We start from the raw sequence: 20,732 nt of genomic DNA, 5'->3' as shown, positions 1-20,732 counted from the left end.
GTTAGGCTCCAGATTTTAGGTTTTTTTGAAATAAACAAAGGTCTTAGGTATGCTTTGAGCCTGTTCTGGGAAATGAAAATATTATCCACATTTTTTCCATCAATTTCCTTTCTCTTCCTAGGCATTTAAAAGTTTAAAAACCCAACATTAATGACATGAGCAGAAAATTAGAAAACACTTAGCTCAGTGCCAGTCAGGCACTGCAAAGCAATTAATTTGACCTCTCTAGTTTTGAATACTGTAATTGCATTCCCTTAAGGCTGTCACACATGTCCACAATGAATGACTCCTAACTAGCATGGTGGTACGTTACAGGGATGCCATTGGACACTGAAGTCTGTGCGATTCTGCCCATGTATTACTTGACAATGAACTAATTATTTTCTTACAAGTTCCAAAATGGGTGTGGTTTTTCACTGGATTGTGAGCAGGTATTTCAAAATCGTGCTTGATATTGAGGAATAAAAAGTATTTCAATGCAAACCTATCACCTTTGTTGTAACTGTGTAAAATCTGTTTTAAGATATGACTCATCATGTAAAGCTGATGTGGATTACAGGTTTAAAGTATCTAACTATGTTTTCTTTCTTTTAGATTGTGTTTTTGGAACAAACTGATCAGCAAGAGCAACTGGCTAAGAAGTGGGGGTTCAAAATGTCTGACATAAGAGAACTGAGTAACCAGTATGTGTTTTGTTTAGATTAATTTCAGTAAATGCACTTTATTGTCTGAGTGAAGTAATGCAAGACTCTGTGAGTATGTTTTGCCAGGGAGCGCATTAAATCCAGCCTCATCCAACCTCCCTTTCAGGTCTGTGAGAGCTCTTAACACAAGAGCTGCCTGCGTCCTGGATGGGACTTGGAAGGTGGACGGTTCGTGTGCTTTTTACATTCCTTGGTTTGGAACTGCAGCAATGGCTGAGTTGTGCTGGCTGTTTTACACTGCACAGAACAGAAAGCCATATTTAGCTTTCATACTTGACCTCTTCTGTGCTTGCAGAAGTAAATGATATTCTTTCTTGAGATTACATTTTATATCCATTTTGTTAGCAGCAGGCTGTGCCTAACTAGCTCAAAACTCTAGACTTCGTAACTGTAGGGAACAGTAACACTGCACATATAAAACTCAATTGCTTGGCTTTGGCACACTCCCTAATAAAAACTAATAAAAATTAGAAGATTTAACCTTCTAAACACAGAGCCTTGGATTTCTAGCTGTGTTTCAGCTAGAGTGTTTCTTTTTTTCTACAGCCAGTGAAATCCCCTACCTTTCTGGTGAACTGAAATAGTTTGGGATTGCACCTAGTCTGCTTTGCTTGTAGTAGCACAACTGTAAATGACTTGTGGCTTGCTTAGATTCTAGAGCTGCAGTGTCATTTTAGTGTTCAGCTGTTAAAAAATCTGTATGTTTTATGGGAAGGCTAATCATACAGAATATATGACTCATCAGATGTTTTCTGCACTTGAAATAGCCTGAGGAAAATGGAAGGTGCTGAACATGTGGATCAGATTGAGAAAGATCTTTCAGCGTTTCTAGCATGCAGGAAAACAGGAAGAAGGGAGACTACAAAGAGACAAAATCACTGTTCTTTCATTAGTCAGGGAGAAGGGAAGAGGAGTGAGAGAAATTTTATACTGCATAGAGTTCCAGCACAAAACAAAATAATTATAGCAACTTCCTGGTAATGTTGATACAGTGATCCCTGTTATTGCATGAACACTATGTGACAACAAACAATATTGCAATTCCTTCGTAAATATGCCTTTCCTGTCAAGATATTGAGCAGAGATCTTTTTCACCAGTGTCTGTATCTGCATTTGTAGACACAGTGGCTGTTCTTCCATTAAACCTTCAAATTCATTGGTTGACTACATATATATAGACATTGTATCATGTAGAGGAAAACTAGGATTTGTAACAGTTTTCTAAATATAATAGTCTGGTAGCTAGAGGCATTCCAAATATATCTATACTAGGAAGAAAGACTGAGGTAAAATCTTCTCTTTTTCAGGTGGATTCTACCGTGTGGTAATTTTAGTTATTGTGAAGTTGGTTTGGCTTTATTTGTTGGCATTTAGTCTGGGTAAATATTAAAGATAATTGGATTAATAATTGTTTTTCTCTCAGTTAGCTATAGAAGAGAGTGTAAAAATTATGCTTCACACCATAAAAGGAGTATGGGCAGAGGTACAGTAGGAGTTGACAGGCTGATGCTGAAAGAGGAAGGTTAAGCTGTACTTGCCATTTACTCTGGTGAATTTTCCTCAAATGTACAGTTTAAAGAAAAACTACTTTACTGTTGAAAATTTTGTGACATTTTACACTATTATAATTTTATTTTCTTTCTCTAGTGAATTCTTCATGCCAGGGATGGTTGATACACATATCCATGCCCCTCAGTATTCATTTACTGGTACAAGAGTAGACCGACCTCTTTTGCAGTGGTTGACTACCTACACGTTCCCAACAGAAGCCAAATACAAAGACAGTGATTTTGCAGAAGAAGTATACACCAGAGTAGTTGTAAGTACTGCAAAAGTAACTTACCTGCTTGATGACATTTGTATTTATGAAATATATGTATGTTGTCAGAAGGGCAGCAGAAATAGTAAAGCATGTTTTACTGTTGTGAAAACCAGAAAAAAACAACAGTATAACCATCGTTCTAATTGCCAGCCAAGGTTGTCCCCTACTAGTTCCAGTCTTGTTCTGTTGTTGCTGATAATACAGGTCATTTAATCACATGGTTAAAACCAAATTTTTTTATGATCTTTTCTGATATCTGAGTACAATGACCAAGATCTAAGAGTACTCTCAGAGCTATTGCAGCTAGCAGGTGCTGACAACCTCTAGGCAGAAATAACCAACCATGGTAAAGAAAAAAATCAGAGGATATTTCCTTTCCTGCACAAAAAGCCTTTATTATGAAATTGTCTTCTGCAAAGACTACATGAAAGAGAAGATGCTTCTCACAGATAACAAATCTGGGGTGTTTTGGAGTAATTAAGGAAGATGTTTCTACAGCAGAGGTCTTTGTTGCAGGAGTATCTTTCACTGCAGAGACTTTAGACGAAGTCTGTCAATGGTATTGTGGCACAAAGAGAGAGACCGTGTTTGAGCTAGAATGGTTCCAAGCAATATAAAGGTTTTAAGGTCAAATTCCACTTGGTGTACAATAAACAGCTAGGTCACATTGCAGAGTACTGATTCTGTCCTGTAACTGAAATGTATCCTTTAATATGTGGACTGAAATATCCTCAACAGATTAAATTATTTAGCTGGTATAAGTTGCCTTGCATTTGTCTAGTACTGTGACAACATGTGTTGTCAAAAAAATAATGTAGTGAATCTGAAATAAATAGTTATACTGTCCTTGCCACACAAATTTAAAAAAAAAACCACAAACTTTCCGCCATAATAAAAACATGTAGGAGCAGCTTGGTTGTAAACTCTAGTGACAAGCACACATGCTTTCAGCTACTTAAAACATAGAGGTGATCTTACCTTCCAGCTGTGTGTCTCAAGGTACTATTGCTGTCTCCATCACTTCAGATTGGATGACATCAGCACAGCTAAAGTGCTCACTGTGCAAGGTGTTTAGTAACATTACCTGGAAAAAAACTGCCAGTGAAAGGTGGAAGTTAGTTGTAGAAGCTTCAACACAATGGTTAGGCTCTCTCTATGTGTATCAAATAGGACAAGGTCAGGAAAATGTCTTCTCCTCCAAATGCTGCAAAATACCAGTTGCTCTGCAATGTTTGATGGGGCTGATAATAACCTTCAACTGTTAGAAACAGGACTAAACATGCAGGGAGCAGATATTGTTTCATGTATATCTTCATATTTTTGGGGTTGTAATGAAAACATAGCAATTTTTTTTTCTAATAAAAATTCTGTTTCCAGTAAACACTTTCTGTACTTAGTAAAAGAAAGATATTAGGTGAAATTTGCCAGATTTTATCTGGCACCTCATCTAGTCCCTCAAATTTTGAGAAAGCCAATTCTTCATGCTAATGCTTTGGAAACAGAATGTTTTTAAATATCATTTAACAATGATGTTAGGCATCCAGAAGTAGAGAATTTTGGATTTTAAAAGCTGAAAAAGATGAATGTAGTTTGTCGCAGTAATGACATTGTTATTTCTGAGACTCATTTTAGGAACTTTTAAAGACATTTTTAACTATTGGCTTTAATTTGAATATTGTATGAAAAAGACAGATCTTGGCTTCACGTTTGTCAAGTAATTAGCTCTAGCCATTCTCAAAAGTGGCATTAGATGTCTCACCGTCTATCCCGTTAAAAAAAATAAAATAAAATTTACAAATTACATTGTAGCCAGGATAAAAAAAAAAAAATTAAACCTGCATATTGGATGGGTAGCTAATATAGTACACATTAGTCCCAAGGTCAAGCCAAGCTATAAATTTCATCATGACTTAATGGAACTTTAAATGGCTCTGCATTTATTGATAGGTCCTCCAAGAGTAATATGAACAGGTTATCAGCCACTTTCTCCTTTCAAATGGTATAACTAAATAAATAATTAAATTACACTCTGAGCAGTTGTTCTCAGTTTACCTTTACGATTGTTGCTTTGTGTTGAGGGATAACAAAAAGTTTTTATATATGAAAGCCTGGCTGTTTTTTGCATCCACACCAGGTGGCCAAATGAAAACTACTACTTTTTTCCCAAAAGCCTTGCTTTGCTAATGTTTGGTAAACAGTGCTTCACAGTGAAAATTGGAGAGCCTTTCAAAACTAGGAAATAACATAAATGACTGGTTGTTTATATTTCTAAATATAAGTCAGAATTTATTTCCAGTTTGAGTGAAGGAAATATAAACTGGTTTCTATGGATATAGCTATTGTTAAAATCCTGCATGGATTTGGGAGAGGAATTATTGTGTTTATTAACACTGACTTAATAAGCTATTATAAAATTAAAAATCTGTATTCTACCTTCCCACTTCACTGCAAAATTTCACAATAACTAAATGTTCTTGCAGTTTGAAATCAGACTGCCTGTTCTACATTTTGGCAGCTTGACTATTTTTTTTCCAGGCAGTTGAAACTGTTTTCTTTTTATAGAGAAGAACTCTAAAGAATGGCACGACTACGGCTTGCTACTTTGCAACAATTTACACAGATACTTCTCTTCTACTTGCTGAAATTATAGGTAAGGCTAACAGTGAGTTTTGAAGGCTAACAGTGAGTTTTGCACAAACTGTGTTAGTTGAAGGAAACAGAGCTTAGGAGTTTTAGACTAGCTAGGGAACTGTCTTTCTACTAATTTGTTTTTTATTCATTGCATCTGTCATAGTGTCCCCAAAATCCACCCTGGTTACCCTTTTTTCACTTAACTGCCTCTCTCCTACTGTTGTTTCTGCTAGTCTCTTCATTCCCAAATCAGCTGCTGGCTGAGCTTGCATCAGGTCTGGTGGAGTTGCTCTTCAGTTGCAGTTCTGTGCTCTTTCTAGTCTTTTGCTATTTGAGGATTAAAGGGCTCAATGACAAGAGATGCAGCCAGTGCATTAATTTCCTGATGCTCTGAAGTTTCAGTTGAGAATCAACATTAAAAATCTCCACACACCCTCTGAAACCAGAACAGTGAGAGTTGCGTCACAATCTTATCCCTCCCTCCTGTTCACCATTGCAAATACCTGCTGCCTGAAAGTGGTGTGATTCTTGCAGGATTTCTCAAGGCTCAGACAGCAAACAAAGCAGAGCAATTTAATGAGAATCTCAGTTTCCATCAAAAATTCCTGTTGTAGTTTAGCCCTGCTCAGGACCAAGCTACACAGCCTCTCACTCACTCCCCATCCTCCGAGGGAATTGGGGAGAGATAATATAACAAAAAGGCTCAAAGCTTGAGATACAGACAGGGAGAGATCGTTGAAGTCACTGTTATGGGCAAAACAGACTTGACTTGAGGAAAATTATTTCAATTTATTATTAATAAAACCAAAGCAGGACCATGAGAGAGAAAACCAAAACAACTTCTCCCCACCTCTCCCCTCTTTCCTGGCTTAACTTCCTTCCAGCCCCTGTCCTGCCCTCTCTACTTCCTTCCAGCCCCTGTCCTGAGCAGCACAGGGGAATAAGGAACGGGGGTTGTGGTCAGTTCATCACACATTGTTTTCAGCTGCTCCTTCCTCAGGGGAAGCACTCCTCACACTCCTCCCCTGCTCCATTGTGGGGTCCCTCCCATGGGCTACAGTCCTTCATGAACTGCTCCAGTGTGGGTCCTTTCCCACAGGGTGTAGTCGCTCAGGAACTGGCTGCCCCAGTGTGGGCCCTCCATGGGCCTCAGCCTCCTTTGGGCATCTGCCTGCCCCAACGTGGGGTCCTCCATGGGCTGCAGGTGGATCTCTGCTCCTCTGTGGGCCTCCATGGGCTGCAGGGGCACAGCCGGCCTCACCATGGGCTGCACCACAGGCTGCAGAGGAATTCTGGCCAGGAGCAGCAATGCTCCTCCCCCTCCTTCTTCATTGACGTTGGTGTCTGCAGCCGTTCTTCTCACAAGAAATTCTTCACAGTCAGGCTCAGGCAGACGCCTCTCAGGATCTCTTCACATCTCATCTCCTCTCCACTTCTTGCAGCGGGCTGGGCTGAGTTGGGCCCAGATGGTTGCCTGCGGGAGGCCAGAGGGTGGGGGCCACAAGGCCCACAAGGCTCGCGCCTTCCCCTCTCTGCCTGCACTTCTGCTTCTTCACTTCTTCATTTTTTTTTTATTTTTCCCCATCTTAAATACATTATCACAGAGGCATTATCACTGTTGCCAATGAGCTTAGCCCTGGCCAGCAGTGGGTCCACCCTAGACCTGTCCGGGTCCCCTGGAAACAAGGGAAACTTCTAGCAGCTTCTCACAGAAGCTGCCACCGTAGCCCCATCCCGCTACACAAAACCAGCACAATTCCCTAATCTTTCTGATTTTATAGGAAAACCTAAAACACTGAAGCTGTTGTATTGAACAACTCAGACAGTAAAGGTGGACAAAAGTGATCTAATTTAGGAACATATTTGAAAGCTTAGAATTTAATATTATATGCATTCTTTTTAAATCTTACACATCAATTCTGAGTGCTAGCATGGATAAATCTCAAGAAAGACGCTAGAAGTAGCTCTGGTAATTTTCTCCATCCAGTTGCACATAGGAGGCATGTTAGGAACCTCATGCCTTCCTCTTAAGGAGAGATGGTTTGCTAAGATTTTTGTGCCTTTTCTTAGCTCAGGGTAATTATCTACTACAACTACTGTACTTCGATGCTTGTGTTTCTCATCCTCTACTTCACACTGATCTTCATATACTGCCATTATGAATTCTGGTTGTGGTTAAACTACAGTAATCTTATAAACATTTATAAAGTTAAGTACTAATGTGTAAGAGGAGAACTCCTGTTTATTTTTTTTTCTCTCATTCCTTTTTAGCCTTAAAAGTCACATGGATGGTTCCAACTTAAAGATAGGAAAAGAGGATGAATTATGTTCGTCTTAAATGAAACTGACTGGGGTGGAAGTTGCTATTTTGATTTTAGTACAGGCTTTGGTAGCAGTTTTTGAGCACCAGTGATTCCGAGTTTTCTATTCTTATGCATCTCAACAGATAAATTTGGTCAACGAGCATTTGTTGGAAAAGTCTGCATGGATATGAATGACAGTGTGCCACAATACAAAGAGACTACTGCTGACTCTGTCCAAGAGGCAGAAAGGTAAGGTGATTAAATTGATGGCACAACCTTTAGAAACAAGATGTTTTCAAACATCTGAAAAGTGAATGTGAAGCTGACTAAGAACTTACAGGTGTAAATTTAATAGGAACAGTTTTATTCTTCCAACAGTATTGTTTCTTACAGTTCTGGCAAGTCCTGCATACCCAGTTGCTGCACAGCCTAAGCAATTTCTCTCTAGCTCTTCCAAAGAAAGGGAGAAACTCTAGGGTTTGGAGACAATATGTGTATGTTGTTGTCTGTTTTCTGCCTCCTCTTTTCTCTTCACAGCTCTATATGTGGACATGATGTGACCTGACACGGGATAGTGGGGTGGCAATCCGTTCCTTCACCCCCGTTAACTTCTGAGCTATTTCCTTCCCCGATTTAGGATACAGCTTTATTCAAGTTGTAGGATTCAGCTTTCGTACACCCCATTGTAAACATGCTGTGGTTCTATCTCCTCCAACATAGCACCAATGAAATCAGTCTAACTTGCAGCTGAGAAAATGAAGGAGAATCAACTGAAAGCAATGTATATAGAGGAGGGGACCCGAGACTTGAGTGTGCAGCCTGCTATCTTAGGTTTCACTTACCTTTCTCATTCATGCTCAGAAAAAGCTTAGGCAAACATACAGCTTTTCTAACGGGACTATTTATGTACCTGTATAATGTTTCAAATATCATACTGAAAGAGAAAATACCTAACACTAATATAAGCATCCTACTTTATTTTTGCAAATCATGCCAGAAGAATCCCAGTAAAAGTTAGAAACGGTCATGGATTTCTAATGGTGTTTATATTTAATGACATTTTAAAGCATATAGTATTAGTTGTTTTCACCCTACTAACATTTGTTTTCCTTCACGTAAATCCCCTGCTTTCATAATACAGCATGAGTCCTTCTGAATAGGCCTGAAAGTGGCAGAACTTTCAGTTCCAATATTTTTTAAAGCTTAAAAATGATCTAAATAACTTTCTTTTAAATATCTATCTTGTGCCTCCAACTCCCTTCTCATGTCATTGTGTTAATTAATAAATGTTTGTCAGCTTTGGATGAGAGTGTGCCACAAGTACTCCAGAGCTGTCTACAGGAAAGTGTTGTGTGCTTGTTGGCATGGATCAGGAGTACTTATTTCATCAGGCCTGAATCACAGCAATACAATTGCAGAAGGATGAAAAAGCTCTTCCTTTAGGAGAGCAACCCTTTTTTTTTTTTTAAAGAACGTAAGAAATGTGATCTGTCATATTGTCAGAAAATGTATTACACTGATTTAAGTTCTTTACAGTTAACCTCCAGAAATATTTATATTGTATGAACTGAAATAATATACAATTTCAAATGCTTTACATATTAAATCTAAATTCAAGTCAAGAATTTTAATCTACCCTTCTCCTGCAGAGAGGATTGAATAAGAAGTTAGGGAACTGAAATCTAGAATACATTATGTGCGACTAATAGTTGTAGTCATCTGGAAAGAGGAGGACCCATGTTCAAATCTGTTCTTCTGCTGCAGAAGACAGTGGTTTGAGCCTGATCTTCTTTCCTCCTAAAGAAGTACATAAGCCAACAAAGTATAGGGTATTTTGAGAAGGATATTTCGGTTTTGAAAGAATGCTGGCACTCTTCAAAGAATGTGACTAAGAATGAAGACAGCCACCTGGAGGTTTTGGATTGTCACCTGAGAGTTATACTTGTGTTACAGTTTCTGCTCCAGTCAATATTTTATTATTATATCAGGTGAATCAGTAAAAGAAGAGACAGACAGATGATTTGTAACTCACATTGTATTTTGGCTCTCAAAGTGAGACAACGATGTGCTCAAACTCTTGGTCATTGCAAAAGTTTAGCTGAGGTCTCTCACTTCCAGCTGGTGATCCAGCACCAGCTTCAGTGTTGTGAATCTAGCCTCCAGCATTGTTTTCTTTTCCAACTGAAGATATTTGACAAATTTGATTGAATGTTTGTGTGACCAAAATTACAACTTTTTCTGAATAAACTATGACATAAAAATTCACAGAGAGCCTGTCACAGAGAATTCACAGACAACCCATCTCAAACTGGCTCTTGGAAATTATTTGCTTACACTGTGCATGTGGGTTTTCAAAGAATGTCTTCCTTGCAAAGTCAGAGGAGGTTTTATTTGCTCATCTGCATTATTAATATTGACTGCTTGGGATTTTTTGTGGAGGTCCCTGAGGAAGCTTCTTTTATTTACCAAAGTAAGTAAATCTATACTGTATTTTCCGTAAGGTAGATAATCTATACAGTAATATTAAAATAGGCATTTCCAGAAAATCCAGGGTCCTTTAACTGAGTGAGAACATATGCAACTACTGTAAGTAAGGTATGAAACATTGCAGCAGTTTTTAAAACCCCAATTTTTAATAACATAATATATTTAATGCTGTAATTTAAATTCATGGACAGACAAATTTAAATGTATTTTTCTCTAACGTTGCAGCTTTCACTTTTAATTAAGTTTTCAATGAATTCAATGTAACATTTGTTTAGTTTTCAGCAGAACTCAGAGTAATTACCATGTGTCTAAAGTTAATTATTGCAAATGAAAAAAATTCTGCATATTCAGGATCAAATTCACAACTAGCATGATTTGGTACAACTATTCTGAATTCATTGTGTTGCTTCTTTTTATTTCATCTGAGAATCTGACCGAACTTTCTGTAAAAAAAAGTCATCTATGTGTGAAATGCTTAATAGGGTTTCTAAGTAAATATATGCCTTATTTTTAATAATTTATAACATAGATGACAGATTTGTAACAGAGTTTTCTTTTGCCCTTTTTCAGATTTGTTAAAGAACTACTGGAAAAGAAAGTAAGTAGAGTTGTCCTTTGTATTCACCTTGTATTCAGAAGATGCTGTGTGAATATATGAAATAGTTAATCCCACTGACAAACTCAGCTCTGCTGGCTTAGTGACAAATCAATAATTATACATCTTTCTGTGTAGCACACATATCGTCAGTCTGAAAAACATTCTGCTAGTCATGCTGGTGAGAAATAGACTTGTAGCAGTGTAAATTCAGTTTCTTCTAGTCAGGTGTCGTAGTTTAGCCCCGCTTGGGACCAAGCTACGCAGCCTCTCACTCACTCTCCCCACCCTCTGAGGGAATGAGGGAGAGATAATACAACAAAAAGCTCGAGGTTTGAGATAAGGACAGGGAGAGATCATTGAGGTTACAGTTACAGGCAAAGCAGACTTGACTTGGGAAAAAATATTTATTTATAAAACCAAAGGAAGATAATGAGAGAGAGAACAAAAAATAACTTCCCTCCACTCCTCCCTCTTCCTAGGCTTAACTTTGTTCCGAATTATCTCTACTTCCTTCCAGCCCCTGTCCCGAGCAGCACAAGTGGAATGGAGAACGGGGATTGCAGTGAGTTCATCACATGTTTTTTCCACTGCTCCTTCCTCCTCAGAGGAAGCACTCCTCACACTCCTCCCCTGCTCCATCATGGGGTCTCTCCCACGGGCTACAGTCCTTGGTGAACTGCTCCAGTGCAGGTCCTTTTCCACTCAGGAACTGGCTGCCCCAGCGCAAGCTCTCCACGGGCCTCAGCCTCCTTCAGGCATCCGCCTGCCCTGACTCAGGGCCCTCCACGGGCTGCAGGTGGATCTCTGCTGCTCCATGGGCCTCCATGGGCTGCAGGGGCACAGCCGGCCTCACCATGGGCTGCACCACAGGCTGCAGGGGAATCTCGGCCAGGAGCGGCATTACTCCTCCCCCACCTTCTTCACTGACCTTGGCGTCTGCAGCCGTTCCTCTCACAAGAAATTCTTCACAATTGGCTCAGGCAGACACCTCTCAGGTTCTTTTCACATCTCATCTCCTCTCCACTTCTTGCAGCCGGGCTGGGCTGAGTTGGGCCCAGTCGGCCACCCGGTGGGATGCCAGAGGGTGAAGGCTGCAAGGCTCCCACAAGTCTCGTGCCTCCCCGTCTCTGCCCCTGCTTCTGATTCTTTTCCTTTTTTTTTTTTTTTTAATTTATTTTTCCCCTTCTTAAATACATTATCACAGAGGCGTTATCACTGTTGCCAATGAGCTTGGCCCTGGCCAGCAGCAGGTCCACCCGTAGACCCAGCCGAGTCCTCTGGACTCAAAGGAATCTTCTAGCAGCTTCTTACAGAAGCTGCCACCGTAGCCCCCCCTACACATCAGAGCACAGCAGAGTAATATTCTGTGTGTGTTCTCTGTCAACTTTAAAATATTCTACTTCCTTGAAAGGACAATTTTCTATTAAAGAAAGGTCTAAGTCAGTCGATCACTCTGTGGTATATAAATAGACTAGTAAAAGAAGTTATCACCAGCAGAAATCTATTTTTTTTTTACAGTAGAGTTACTAATCCATTACTACAGTAGTATTTTGGGTCAGCACATGTCTTCTAATGTGTTTCTAAAGAAATTCAGGTTTACACTCCTAAGGTACAGGTACAGGTAAAGGTTTACATTCCAATGTTACAAGCAGAGATAGTTTTCTTATCAGCCTTTTGTTTTCAATGGTTTAGTTTGTTGGCATTTGTATTTTAAAATATTCGAGAATACATGCCTAGAGTTTAATCATAGATATTAGTAGAGTAAGTTGGCTAATCTAGAGAAGTCCTGAGCTCCTTGTATCTGGGAGATGGTATAAGAAAGTGCAAACCAGGTTATCATATACTCTCTTCACAGGTGGTGCTGTGTGCACTGAAGGCAGAGTTGTTAATGCCTTTGTCTATTTTTTATGAACGTTTTAATCCAGAAATGCATGGTGTAAAGTAAACATCTATAGCTCTGGTGTTGGTGTCTTTTCCACTGTTTCCTGCTGCGTGACGTTTCTAGTGCTAACACTAATCTTCCTATCTAGGGAGTATAGGGACAGCTTATTGCCATAACAAGTGAAGAAGATTGAACAAGAAAAAGGCTTTGGTTTTACAGAACTCTGTAGTTTTGCATCATTATGTCGTTGATAGTCACAGAAGTATCAGAAAAACATCTGGTCATTCATCTGACTTATTTCTTGTACTACATACTGGATTGTCAGCAAATATGAGAAAGTGTCCAGTGCTTCTCCTGAAGTCTGGTAAAATCTCAGTGACTTGATGAAAGAGTTCTAAAGTTGAAAATAACTTCTTTACTAACGTTCATTAAAACTGTTTTCATAAAAAACTGTGATTCTCTATTTCTGTGGTGAAATTTCTGATAAAAATAGGGAAAAGACCATGAAACTTAATTTGAGTTGGCTAGAATGCATTAAGTAGTACATGATGGAGACATAATGTAATTGCTGTGTAAATGCTTGCCTTAATTCTGGTTACTGATATATAGGTTCAGAATCCCAAGTGTATATTTTTTATATTTTCAGTATCCAAGGGTACAGCCTATAATAACCCCCCGCTTTGGCCCTTCCTGCACCGAGGATTTGCTGTGTGCACTTGGCAGTTTAGCTCAGGCGCATGATCTCCCTGTGCAGGTAAGCTCGGGAGCTCTGTATGCAATTTAAATACTTTGTACAGATAGCATACAGATCAGGGAGTTTTCGTAATTTCAGCAAAACACTTAAACCACATTCTTACCTTGGAGCCTGTCTTTTAAACTAATCTGAAATTATTAATGGTGCCCTGTAAGAGCACTGTGACCTGCACAGGAAATGAGAAGGCTCATAGCTGGAAGGATGCACAATTCAGCAAGCAACCGTGCATGGTCACTAAGAGATCGGCACCCAGTATCATAGATTAGAGCAACCCTTGGATTGCCAAAGGTTGCTCTTCCTAGTCCAAGGTTGTTACGTCTGTCTCTCTGCCTTCTGCTGTTTCTGCATAGAGCAGACTTCAGTGGATAAAAGAATTACTCATCTTTGTATCTCATTTAATATTGTTAACATAGCTGTAGGATTTCCAGTGTGATGAAGTTTCTGTGTTTAAAAAAGACATATTTTAACGCTTACAGATCTGTTGAAACCTTGAGATGTTTCTTTTTTGGTTACACAGTTCTAAGCATATCCTGTTCTAAAGCTATCTTAGGATTTTTTTGTCATTATGAAGTGGGTATTTTGAAAATATATGCTCCAGTGGGAATACGGGAGGATCAGATTTTTTTCTGGGACCAGGACTTTATCAGCCCATCTGATGATACATGGAGCAGCTGTCTATATGTTGCCCTGATCCCAGGATCCACTTCGTGGTAGACTAGTTCTCACTTTTACCTCACAGTTATATGTATTATTTTATTTATTATTTTAACATTTGCCAAATACCAAGTGGGCCATTATATCACCAAACTACTGGGACAGACTATCCAGGCATACCATCTCCTATCATTTTTAAAAGAACAAACTGAGCTAGTCTTTGGGTCCCTGGGAGCTCTCTGATGAAAAGGGAAACCCAAGGACTAGATCTAACTAGTACAGGTACTAGTTTCTGTCATTATATATTTAGCACCAGTAGGTTGCTCAGAAGGTTGTAATGTCAGGTTTAATGCACTCATGTTTTCTCATTGCAGAGTCACATAAGTGAGAATGAAGAGGAACTCAAACTTGTGAAGACCATGTTTCCTGCCTATCAGAATTACACTGAATTGTATGATAAAAACAAGCTGCTTACGAGCAAGGTAGCTGCATGAAAACTTCCACAGTATAGTTTAGATTTATCCACGTAGAGAACATGATGCTTAATTGTAGTTACCTGAACAGTTTGTATTGTTTTGTCAAGGTCAGTGACATCTGGGGGCAAGTAAATTGGTTTTATGTTCTGTCTTGCACAGGTGTTGGTCAAAGTATTGCAACTTTAGACAAGCCCACACTTTTCTTAAGTGTTTTAGGGGAGATGAACAATAAAGGTATTTTGTGATCCATTTTCAAGGGCTCCAAAGAGAATTGGGGCAGTGAGATCAGAAGGAGACTAGGTAAAGCTGGTATTGTAGGAGCTGGTAATTCTTGGGAAGTACTCAGTTATCCTTATATTACAATGTTCTTGCACACTGGTTTTGCCTGAAAATTTGTTCTCTGGTGTTATGGTAGGACCAACATTTTTTGGCAGTTTCCTGCAGAAAAGCAGCTTGTTCTGTTGTGTTTGGTGTGTGAACCTCACATACAGACAGCTACGCTTTACTGTTCCAACTATCTAAAAGCAGTTTAATCTCATTAGCTGATTTTACCAAGTATTGAGAGGCGCAGTGGCCTGAAGGTTGGAAATTCACTAAAGCTTTATGCTGGCAAGATAAACACAAACAGACCTGATACCAGCCCACACTAAGTACAGGCTGGAGTGCCAGGCCACACCTTATTAGATAGTGAAGAGCCCATGCAAGAGTTAGTATTAATAGCCTAACTACAGTCAGACTGCTTAAACATCAAATTGATTTAAAATTTTAGGGGCAAATTTTCAGAGGCACAAAAGGCAGCTGGGAACTCCTTGGGAATTAACTATTGAGCTCCCATTTCTGTCCTTGAAAATATACCCCAGTAAATTATTTATTTACAATGCTTTTTACCTCAGAAATCAATATGGACTACTTAAGTATGTAGACAGTATTAACTTTTGTTCTCTTGCATAGTCCTATGCACGCTGATTTGTTGTATCAGTGTACTAAAGAGAATATTTGTGCTGCAAAAACATAGGTCTTAATTCTCTCAGACTTATATGCACAACACTGAAAATCAGGGTTACTGGTCCTTTCTGGTGCCAGGCTCCTCGTTGTTTAGGGGAGTATTCTATTAAGCACAAGCATAACAAAACTGCAGATATTCCCCCCTCCCCAACCACCAAAACCAAGACACTAAATTATTTTTTTAAAATGTTTTCAAATTACGTTTTTCAGAGCTGTGGCTGAAATAGTTCCTTCTTTTAAAAAAGAAGCACAGATCTGTAGAGATATGGTTCAGCAGCTACCATATGTATGTCCATAACTAAAGATGTGGCTGCTTTCTTTGCATTTTCAGTTATATTTGAACTTGATGAGTAGAGACAGCCAAGGGTATTAGGAGATGCTCAGTGAAAACAGTCCCTGTGCTGTTCTCATTTTTATCAGCAGATTGCAAGGCCTAACAGAGCTCTTGCTCTTCTATTTGAGTGGGCATTTGGCATATGAGGTAATTCCAAGTAGATTTGTCTGGGAATAATTGGTTTATGGCCTATTAAATGATACTATCCTATACTTCTATGTTTTGTGTATACTGCTTGTGAACTTATTTTTTAATATCAGCTATGTAGGCCAAGAAAGAAAAGTCATTAATCAGTTGCATAACAAATCAGATTATTTTAATTAAAGAATACTCCAGATATATAGATCTACCTGATGCAAACCTTTAGGGAGATAATGGGAAACATGCTGCGAGTGCATATATCTTCCATTTTAGCTGATGTACTCCCAGCTCCACTACTTAATCTCTGTGTTAGCTATGAAATATAAATCATAAGGTTACTACAATGCTAGGGCAACTGGGGCATTCTTGCTTTTGTGCTTTGAAGCCCCTAGGTCACAGTAGTCACTGCAAGAGTTAGCACCCTGTCTTACATTAATAAATGAAAAAAAGCCAAGGAACTGATATGTCAGGCATAAATGTAATGAGAGTTTCTCCCCTGTTAATTTCAAGAACTTCATTCAAGAAGTGCATTAATTTCCCTTGATGGTAACAGATGTCCTTTTGGCTATTAGAAGCAGTGCAGCAAAAAGCACAAGGACTGAAGTAAATGCAATATTGAGTGAATTAGTGATTCTGTTTTTCTTTAGACAGTGATGGCTCATGCCTGTTATCTTTCTGAAGAAGAGCTGAAACTTTTTAATCTTCGTGGAGCTGCTATTTCACATTGCCCCAATTCTAATTTTTCGTAAGTTAAAAAAAAAAGAAGAAAAAGAATGGTGTACAATTATGTAAAGCTGTTGTTCACATAGTACTCTGAGTCCAGCCTACCATTACAAGACCGTGTATATGACACCCAGAAGTGTATGTGATACCAGAAGTGACATATTGAGCATGACCATTCATGCTCCACTTCTGCATGGTATGCTATGGACTGACTTGTGATCTTTCAGTATAATCGTGTATATATATATATAAAAAAGTGTATATATATATATATTTAAAAAGTTCTTTTTTTAAGCTTTATTTCTTTTGGCAGTTCTATCAATGGTAGATTCAGGCCATCTCTCTTTCCCCCGAAGTATGCACATGTTTTGGGGAAATGGGGATAGGCTGTATAGTCTTCTTTCTATTAAGCAGAAATGAGATACTGTATGGTATTCAGCCAGGATACTGTAATAAATATTAACAGTAATTTTGCCTTTAACGTAATCGATATCTTGCTTGTGATGACTTATTGGAGCTCATCAAATTGGCTCCCATCTGCTGGAATATACTTTATATCACATTTGAATTTTTTTCACAGGTATATTGAGAGCCCATTTTCAGCAGAGAACTATATAAGTTGTGAGTTTTTAATTGAGAAAAGCTGCCTTTATTTTTTAGTGATTAAACGCCATCTTTCAGATGAAAATGCTCCATCCCAGTTTAATAAACCAAATCTATTGCACACGTTCTGAGAGCCTTTGTCACAAAACAGCTCTGCAGCCCTACTCTTCCTGAAATTTCTTTGCATGTATCACACAGAACACGTTTCTTCTTCCAATCCAGGTTGCGCAGCGGTGTCTTGAATGTGCAGAAGGTCCTGAAACACAATGTGAAGCTTGGCCTTGGCACAGGTCAGTAGTTTGCTGTAAAAAATGGTTTCTTTTGGAAACCATTGGGAGATACAAAATCATGCCTGCTGGTTCATATTTAAAAGTCAGCATGTCTTCAACTCATGGACCTGCTTTTTTTTTCCCCCACACTTCTGGAGTAAAGAAGTGTAAAGTACTGACATCTAGAGCTGGTCCAAAAATGTTTAAAAAGGAAACAAAAAATGAATTATGAAAGTTTTGTTCCTGTCATGAGAGTAATCAGGTCTTGAACAACGACTTTTCAGGATTCTGTTATTCTGTGTTGTATTCTATTTACCTGACTTTGTATGTGAGAGCACCTTTATTAGGAATTATAAGTTCAGAGACAGCACTTAGTAGTAAAACTTTTTGTGTTTACCGCATCTGCTGATTTCTAACATTTACTTAGACCTCATAGAAATTTAACCCAAAGAATTATTCCCAAAACTTGTTTTTAAGAGTTTGATCCCTTCTAGATGTTGCTGGTGGATATTCAGCTTCTATGCTTGATGCCATCAGGAAAACAATGGTGGCATCTAATAGCCTTCAGATCAATAAAGTGAATGAAACAGGACTAACTCTTGGAGAAGCTTTTCAACTAGCCACTCTAGGAGGAAGCCAAGGTAAGCAGAAATTTCTTTAGGATGTACTCAGAGAACTACAGCTCTTTTTGATATTATTTCTCCCTGTTTTTGAAAGGTTGCTGAATTAACAGAATTTCTGGTGCCAGAGAAAAGTCTGAAATGGTATCTGCTGGCCAGAGATATCCTTCAGTCTCTCATGCCCATCCTAGGCTTGTTACAGAAGAGTATTCATGTTGATGTTGAATTTAATAATACAATCTTAATGATTTTTTCAGGGTTGTACAGTTTCTTTGCAAAGATCCTCAGACTTCTTAATCGTTAGTGCTTGTATGTTTATCACTCCAATTGGAAAGACTTTTCTCAGCAGCCAACATTTAGAGGAAAAGCTGTACAATTACTATAAAATCATGCATCCTGTTGGTCATCAGTTTCTAATTTTGTTTCTGCTTTTTGAGCCCTCAGTGAGGCACTCAGTTTGTCAGTGTCTTTTCCAGCAAATCAAAATGTCTTGCAGATCACTCATCAGTCAGAGAAAAGCACAAAATTTGAACAAGATATGCACCATGGCTAAGACACAGTTACATCTATAGAATAGAGTCATATAGTATATCAGTTATTCTGGTTCACTGGCATGTTTTGTCAGATCAGTAGGCACATACTGATTTATACAATTAGCAAAGTTTTAGCAGAACTTGTGTGATTTAGCAAGGACTAAATCCACACATAACTAAAAATTTATTACTATTTCTGTTAGCTGAAATGAGCCCTTTACCTCCTAGAGAGCTGGTCCCAGGTCTTTTCAGTGTAACATTTTTGTAGTTGTCAGAAAACATCATTGGGAACTATTAATGGAACTTTGAAAAATTTAATGAAATGTCATCAAACAGGTCTTCATAGGCTTCTGTTTGAATTTATGGAGAGTATAATGGGGAAATAGAGAAGATAGAAAATGGGCAGGGGACAAAAAGGAGAGATATTTTTCCCCACAAAATATATTGTTCTCATAAAAGGTTCCAGTTCTGGAGCCCCCAGCACAAGAAGGACATGGGCCAGTTGGAGAAGGTCCAGAGGAGGGCCACGAAGATGATAAAAGGGCTGGAGCACCTCTCTTATGAGGACAGGCTGAGAGAGTTGGGGCTGTTCAGCCTGGAGAAGAGGAGGCTCTGGGGAGACCTGATAGTGGTCTTCCAGTACCTCAAGGGGGCCTACAAGAAAGACGGGGATAGGCTGTTTAGTAGGGCCTGTTGCAATAGGACGAGGGGTAATGGTTTTAAAATGCAGGGGGGTAGATTTAGATTGAAAATTAGGAAACATTTTTTTACGATGCAAGTTATAGAACACTGGAACAGGTTGCCCAGAAAGGTGGTGGAGGCCCCATCCCTGGAAACGTTCAAGGCCAGGTTGTATGAGGCTCTGAGCAAGCTGATCTAGTCAGGGATGTCCCTGCTCCTTGCAGGGGGGTTGGACTAGATGACCTTTGAAGGTCCCTTCCAACCCTAACCACTCTATGATTCTATGAAGGTCAGAACATTAGCTGAGATATGGAAAGGAAAACTTAAAAAAAATCCTGAACTCATACATGGTTTCCCTTCCCAGCTACTCCTATGCATATTTTATCTGGGTTCTTAGGTGTACTCAGTAATGTGTTTGTTTTATATATTGATTTTGAGCTGGTTTATGTTTACTGAATCGCTTTCAAGGGTAAAATATAAATTACTCAATACAACCTTCCAGTAGCCTGGACAAGTACAGTTTGCCAAAATTTAAATGAACAATTCCTTGTTACAATCGTTGGCTTTGCTGAGATTCCTAAACATTTGTCACCCTCTTCTGTTTGATCTAAATATTGCATTCTGCTCACAAATTTGAAGGAATACGAGATCATTTTAGTTGAAACTGCCAGGTAGTCAAAATATTTCACCATTTGGAGGAGTTTAAACATCTTTAGGGTGTTGTGAAGTTCTTGCCACACACAAACTTCACTGAAGGCTGAAGTTCTTTTGTCAGAAAGGAGCAATGTGAAAACAAGTGAAAAATTATTTGTGGATATTATCCCCTTTGATAACTTAGTTTAACTCCAAAATATTGGAAAATTTTATTTAATACACAGATACTTTGTACAACTTAAAACTGTTGTAAATTATTTCCAAGGAGACAAAGGCCTCCCTTTACATATTCTAAGCACTTGCAAGCACCCAGTCACTGAAGATTAAACTGTAGATTTTCAGTGCTTGTGAACCTGACAACTAGAGGCTGTAATGAAGCTTTGAAGTAACAAAGCTAAATAACAGACCACAAGAAAAGCCTTACAGGTCAGTATAAGACTTTCAGATCTGGCTATGATTTTTTTTTCCACACCATATTGTACTTTGTTCCTGCTCGTTATCCTCTCTGCACACCTCCTTTACTATCATATTATTATATGTTACTATTGTAATAGATCTATACAAATTGTCAAAGTTGCTTAAACTGTTCAGACAATTAAGTCTTACCTTAGTAAGGTGAGTAGTATTATTAGTAAGGTGAGTAGTATTATATACACTTTACTGTTTCTCTAACCTCATTTCATTATCTGTTTTGGAGCTTTAACATTTTTACAATGTAAACTATTTTTATTCCACTTTAAACAGTTAGTGGCCTGTACATCAGATCTGCAATGACACAAAATCAATGAAGAACCTTCAAAGAACAAACATTAAAAGAGATTCCAATTGTTTTTCAGATTTCTTTTACTCTTAACAGAT

General features: G+C 38.6%; 2 protein-coding genes across 2 annotated transcripts in view; both read left to right on the top strand.

The window, feature by feature from the left end:
* Positions 1-20,732, top strand: part of ANXA1 (annexin A1) — a 419,725-nt gene that overhangs the window by 39,998 nt on the left and 358,995 nt on the right. The gene's annotated exons all lie outside the window — the stretch shown is intronic.
* GDA (guanine deaminase) overlaps positions 1-20,732 on the top strand; it is a 34,501-nt gene that overhangs the window by 4,007 nt on the left and 9,762 nt on the right. The window contains exons 2-11 of the mRNA XM_086770270.1: positions 595-683; positions 2,352-2,523; positions 5,089-5,176; positions 7,604-7,709; positions 10,518-10,545; positions 13,074-13,181; positions 14,210-14,317; positions 16,439-16,536; positions 17,340-17,407; positions 17,881-18,027. Of these exons, the coding sequence (XP_086626396.1) occupies positions 595-683; positions 2,352-2,523; positions 5,089-5,176; positions 7,604-7,709; positions 10,518-10,545; positions 13,074-13,181; positions 14,210-14,317; positions 16,439-16,536; positions 17,340-17,407; positions 17,881-18,027 (1,012 nt within the window). The remainder of the gene's footprint in view (positions 1-594; positions 684-2,351; positions 2,524-5,088; positions 5,177-7,603; positions 7,710-10,517; positions 10,546-13,073; positions 13,182-14,209; positions 14,318-16,438; positions 16,537-17,339; positions 17,408-17,880; positions 18,028-20,732) is intronic.

Source organism: Chlamydotis macqueenii, chromosome Z, assembly GCF_036417535.1.
Source record: "Chlamydotis macqueenii isolate bChlMac1 chromosome Z, bChlMac1.mat, whole genome shotgun sequence".
Classification (NCBI taxonomy): domain Eukaryota; kingdom Metazoa; phylum Chordata; class Aves; order Otidiformes; family Otididae; genus Chlamydotis; species Chlamydotis macqueenii.
Note: the sequence above shows the minus strand (reverse complement) of the source record. Positions and strands in the feature narration are given on the sequence as shown.